The sequence below is a fragment of the Diadema antillarum genome, unplaced genomic scaffold, assembly GCF_040938485.1.
Source record: "Diadema antillarum isolate AM-2024a unplaced genomic scaffold, OU_Dant_1.0 seq00000382_RagTag, whole genome shotgun sequence".
Taxonomy (NCBI): domain Eukaryota; kingdom Metazoa; phylum Echinodermata; class Echinoidea; order Diadematoida; family Diadematidae; genus Diadema; species Diadema antillarum.
The window spans coordinates 989,049-995,472 of NW_027271380.1; the positions used below are offsets into that span (position 1 = coordinate 989,049).

Sequence of the window (6,424 nt, forward strand, 5' to 3'; positions counted from 1 at the left end):
ACTATTGGTTATAACGAGCGACATATGCAGACATATTTTTATGTCCATTTCTCTGAAAGATATGTTTGTTCGTTTGGTTTTTTTTTTTCTTCCATTGCGGATTTTGTAAAAGATTCCATGTTCATGGAACAACTTCCATGTATAGATACCAAAGAAACCATTGTTCGGTTTGTAGACAAAGGTAGATAAAAGTATAGATAGGTGTATATAGATAGACAGAGGGGTTGAAAGATAGATAGCAGAATAATGAGGGCGAAGGGATGAAATCCTGAAAGAAACCAGATAAGAGAAAAGGAATGTTAGTAGAATAAGCAGGTACGACCCTTAGAACAATGGAATAAGAGTAATCTTACTTAAGTGAAACAAAAAGTTAAGTGTAAGTTAATTTCTGTTGTAGGCCTATCAGTCACCATGCAAAACGCATTTATCATGGGGGTAGGGAATGCAGCCAGCTAAAAATTCATGGTTGTTTCTTGTAAACGATTCAATTATCCAGACAGTGTTTGGAAATAGTCCACGCTGTTGTGAGAGGGCGTTGTGGTAAATAGTGGCCTTTCGGTCTTCTGGGAACATGAGTTTTCGTGGTATATAGGGGCTTTGAAAAAGCGTTATGCGGCTTTTTTAAAAACCGAGCACAGCTGCAGACCCGTTCAATATGAACACACGATGAGGGCCTTTGTTCCTCAGTTAAATATCAGGCTGTTCAGAGGGCCGACTAGAATCATTTCTAAAGTTCTTTGTTTGTTTGTTTGTTTGTTTATTTATTTGTCTGTTTGTTTTCTTTTCCAGGGAGGCGAAAGATGAAGCCACATTCCTCACGTTCATAGGGATAATCATCATTCTGTGTGTGATTAGCTTTGCATAAAAAGACGGAAAATGTTTGAGAAGGTCGAGCAGTACATAGCGATGGCGCTTGAGGGAATTCGCATGTTCACAATATCAGCAAACACGCCGGATACCCACATGCATACACATACAAGTTGAAAATACAGGATGTATTGTGTTAATATGATAAAACTGTCAGACACGCGTGCTCAGCTGATATACAAAAATAGTAATAATAATTGAAAATTTTCTAGAAATCACAAGGACGAGCAAATAGGTCCCGTCATACAACATTAAAACTATGAATCTGAGATGCAGCAAAGTTGAAAAAAAACCTCTAAAATATCAAAATTGTTAACCCCCCGCCCCTCCCCCCCCCCAAAAAAAAAAAAAAAGAAAAAAAACACCATATCAATGAGTAACGCTGAGAGCTATGAACACTTTGACCGTATGTAAGAAATTATAACACAATGAAGACAGTACAATTTTACGTTCACACACACATCCACGAGCAGTCACTCACAAACACGCTCTAAGATTTTTATAACATCATTATCTTAAGCTTACAGTATCTTTGTGTTCAGAGCAAAATAAGCTCTATATTACACATGATTATGGAAAGAAAGCGAATTTCACCTCCATTAAATGTTCTATCTCGCACCCTATGAAATGTGACCCTGCACCTCAAAACAAACAAAAAGTCGCCAGACATTAATTTTTAGTTAAGACCATATTCTGAAAGAGCAGACTTTAAGCTTTAAAATGATGTATAACTCAAGTCAAATGGACTCTCTTAACCTATCTAAATATTGGAAAGAAAGCACAAACTCAGGAAAAGTGTGAACTAAGAAAAGAGGCTCTGAAGTACAGTGTCTATTCAAGCGCTTAATCTTTACCAATGAATGGGACAAAAAACAGGAAGTAAACCACCAGAGTAACAACAATGAAGGGATTATCAGATTAAACTGAAATTAAGCATGCCTCATTAACATATTCTGTCCATAATTAATGCCAACTTTCACAGCAGTAGCACTATCCTTTCAAAAGTTATTAGAGTTGAAAGTGAAGAGTATGGACAAGGTTTTTCAGAAATGAAAAGGGGATTCTTAAGACACACCTAATCACACTATTCTGCCAAAAAAGTTCAAGATAAACTGCTAAAAAAACACACTTTCCTGCCCGTTTTATGATACCAAATTTTAGCATAATGTAAAAGAAGACCCGCTCTTTCAGAAAATATGAAAAAGTCAAGTTCGGCTAGGTTGACCCATTTCACTTATTTTCAGTCCTCACGCAACATCAGTGTGTGCGACTTTATGTTCGTTTTGAGTTGCACGGTCACAAATTGTATTTTCCTCATTATAATTATTCTTCCCCTTTTTTACTTCTTCTTATTTTGCTTAATATCATAATTGTGTTCCCCCACCCCCCCCCCCCTCTCTCTCTCATTCGGGAGGGGGGGGGGGGGGAGGATACATTGTGCATTATTCCCCAAACTTTGTTATCTCAACCCGTTCCATACTGAATTCTGAAATCCCCGTGAATTTAATACGCAGGCCATCAGGTTTCCGTAGAGAACGGGTTAATAAGCTCATTTCAGTGCTGACAGCCAAATAAGTTCAATATCTCACACCGTTCGAAAAACGAAAGTGAAAGATACACCATACGAACGTCTTATCTAATATCTTATCGAATTATATATTTTTTCTGCTTCATTATATCCCTTCCATCTTATTCATCATCATCTTCTCTTCTTCTTCTCCTTCTCCTCTTTCTTTTTCTTGTTACCGTAAATACTGTTTAGGATATGGGGAAAATAGAGTACAATGGTACTCCAAAAATAACGTAGGAAGACTTGCGAGTACCGCTGAGAGCAGAGAAAGAGACTATAGATTATCAAAAATATATCCATATACCCCTCCCCCCCAAAAAAAAAAAAAAAGAGAGAGAGAGAGAGAGAGGGAGAGAGAACGAGAGAAAGCGATAAGCAATCTTTTTTTTTTTGAGAATATGCGCACCGAGGAACTTTGTTACATTTTTTATCTTTTCATGACAACGAGCAAAATAGGGAAATAATCGATTTTTTTTTTTTTGTTTCGTTTTTCACGACCACATTTCTTCCGCACATCCGTAAGGGTAAACGGTTGGGCACTGCGATTCATTCACGAATGAAATGATATATGACAGTCATAGATTTCATTTTCTATGCAGTTAGCGAAGAACTGGACGGCTATAAGATGGAGCGCTAATGCGTTTCTTTGTACTCTTCTCTCTAAGGAAGATCGCTTAACAGTCAATGTATAATGGTGACACTTTCTTTGGAATGAAAGACGAATACAAAAGATTGGGTCCAGACTGCTTTCACAGAAAAGCTAAAGTTGGTTGAAGGTTGCATCACAGATTCCGTTCAATTTTTTTTTCATTACTTTCAGAGCGCACTCGCCAAAACAATCTGGCGATGTGCTTTCATATAAAAGTAGTATTGAAGTTTTTTGAAGTTTCACTTCGTCTTTCGTGACATTCACTGCGAGACAAACCTGATTTCAGCTATCTTCTTAATAAGGTAAGTGCAAATTAATCTTATACTAGTGCTATGATATGTAAAATAATTCACGTTAACATTTTTTTTTCTAGTAACGGTTAACATCATCAGCATGCGTTTTCCCCGGGAAATTCCAAATCAGGCCAAAAGTAAACTTTACAATTCTTGTCTTGCTCTTGTTTCTAGTTGATGCTTCCCTCAAAAATCGTAGCATCTGGCAGATTAAATTTCATGTATAGTGGTACAGAGCTTTGAAAATCAGAAAATCAACATAAATCTAAAACACATTCAAAACATTTTCCTTCTTTTTTTTAGCGGAAATTAACTCCACTTCTAACTACACTTGGAAGTGGTGACCTTTCATATAATCCATTATGATGGGAAGATTATAATTCGTTAGACACATACACACACACACACACACACACACACACACACACACACACACACACACACACCATATCATTTCTGCCAAAATATCGTCCTTTCAGTTCGGCAAAAGCCGAAACTTAAAGGAGACCTCCGAATGATTATCAGATTTTTACATTTGAACAACTATAAATTAGTTATACTGAGGAGAGAGTTTCATAATTTGTGATAATTGAGATGAAGAATAAGAATATTTTCAACATTTAGAACTACTTGCAATGAACAAGGAAGATGACATGGCAGAGTCACCATAAGAACGCATGAGTTGCGGCTTAAGGAAGCAGAACAAAAGAAGAAGGCATGCATAGATTATTCACAAGTGAACTCGCAAGCAAGCGGTATTGTAATGGAATTACACTGCTACATTTCTGAAATATGTGAACCTCCTATATCATCATCCTTGTTCAGTGTAATTTGTTTAAGGTTTTTCAAAGTATTGTTTCTCTGCTCAAAAACGACAATAAGTTCCACAAATCTATACATAGAGTTGTCGATTTATGTACTACATGATGTGAAATTATGAAAATCGTCTAGAAAATGTCCCTTTAATGTGATGTATGTATGTACATAGAGGTGTGACATGGGTTTCAAAATTTAATGCTCAGAAAGCTACGTTCTATCTAACAGGTTTTTGTCGTTCGGATGAAATGTTTAAAAAGGTTAACAATGGTTAATGGCATATAAAAAAAAAACATTTACAGTAACCTGCTGTTCCCATTTTTTCCACGATTTCATGTCAAACTTATTTTACTTTTTTTTTCATAAATCAACGCCAAAAAGAAGATCGAATGATTTCATATTTGTCATTGTCTTTATCTTTATCATCAGTCTGACGGTCTTGTCTCTTTTTCTTCGTGTGAAACATATCCGGGTATTTGTGTCTGCAACACAGAGTATTTTAACGAGACCAGAATGAGAGAATTATATCACTTGGACGTAGACGAACGTTATGATAGTAAAGATCCATAAGAGCGTATTCTTTGTTACTGGCGGTAAATAGGCCATGAAATAAATTATCTAAACAAACAAAAACGTCGACTTATAGAAGCAGAACGCAAACTTGTTTAAAGTCATGGTACTGTTAATGATAATAATGATAAAAAAGCGCCCCGGTCGGACAATGATTCTCTGTACGATATCATTAGAAATTTTTCAATGATGTAAAAGACTTGACATAACAATTCATATTTATGTTGTGTTTTGCTCTTCTTGTATCACTTGTACTATAGTGTCAGAGTACCATCAATCGATTATCAACGCAATGACTAGCACCCTTACAGCAATGTCGGCTAAACTGCATTCAGTTGTGGTGGTGACCGAAACGCTGACAGCCTCCTCCGAATCAGCCGCCGAGAAGCAATACGACAACTTTTCGTCCGTAGAAGAGCAAGTCCCGATCGCTTGGTCCTGGGAACTTATGACGTGGTCTTGGTATGTGATCTGCGAGTTTGTGATAGCAATTCTTGGGATCATCGGTAACGCTCTCGTCATCGCTGTCGTGTTCGGCCGTCGATCGAAGAGGCGCTCCACTGATATTCTTGTGGGAAATCTAGCGATTGCTGATTTCCTCACTTCCATACTTCTAGTTCCGTACGCAAAAGTCAAATCTATCCCCAATTCATGGGTGGGCGCATTGTTTTGTAAACTCATGGAAGGCGAATATTTGATGTGGACCGCGATTATGGCATCAATCTACAGCCTGGTGGCAGTGTCCTTCGATCGTTTCTTCGCTGTCGTTTATCCGATCCAATTTAAGCGCTTCGCCAGTCCCCGACTCGTGAATATCATCGTTTGTCTCATTTGGATGGGATCAAGTGTATTAATGGTTCGTATACTCTTGACCAACACCACGGACGTGACAAAGGGAAAGTGCCTGTATCAGAGACCGCCACGAGACGAGCAAATCATTTTTGGGATCTATGTTTTCGTTGTCAAACTCGTTCTCCCTACCTTCCTCATGTTTGTAACCCAGATAGCCATTGCACGCTCTCTCCGGCGGCAGGCCGCCCGCTTCGCGTCGAATGAGACCACAGCATCGTTCCATCAAATCGCCCGATCTCGAGTCCTCACACTAACACTGACGGTTGTCCTTATCTACGTCATCTGCTGGACCCCAGATCAGATAGCGTTCATCTCTTTCAACCTGGGGCTCCTCACTCCTTCCTTTTTGCGAAGTCCTTTTGCACGCGTAGTCACCGCACTAGCCATTTGTAATTCTTGTGTGAACCCAATACTGTACACCCTTCGTCACCCGCAATTCCGTGAAGCCGTGAAGGATTTCTTTAGAAACACAAGCAAAAGAAATGCACCAATATTTGAGGATGTGGAATTAACGTACCGATCTGATAAAACTCATGAAAACATCGTCAAGACTTAATACGCAAGCTTTGTTAACTTGCCGGCATGTCAAGATTGAAATCAACTATTTGAAACCACTTAAACAAAAAAGCAGACATCTATGGACACTAGATTATCATGAATATTGACAGTAGATACAATGCACCAGACTTATGTACACTCTATTTACTTTTCTTTCTGTTGTTACAGTAACTTTATGATACAAGTATAAGTTCAAACATGATATCTTAGTTCAGTTCAGTTCAATAGTGTATTTATTTCCATCATCAA

The 6,424-nt window shown here is 38.1% G+C and overlaps 1 protein-coding gene across 1 annotated transcript; it reads left to right on the forward strand.

Moving 5' to 3' along the window:
* Window positions 1-5,057: 5,057 nt before the first annotated feature.
* On the forward strand, window positions 5,058-6,173 carry LOC139731648 (kappa-type opioid receptor-like). Its single transcript, XM_071642539.1, has one exon. It carries the CDS (start codon window positions 5,058-5,060, stop codon window positions 6,171-6,173), a length of 1,116 nt encoding a protein of 371 aa, XP_071498640.1.
* Window positions 6,174-6,424: the final 251 nt, after the last annotated feature.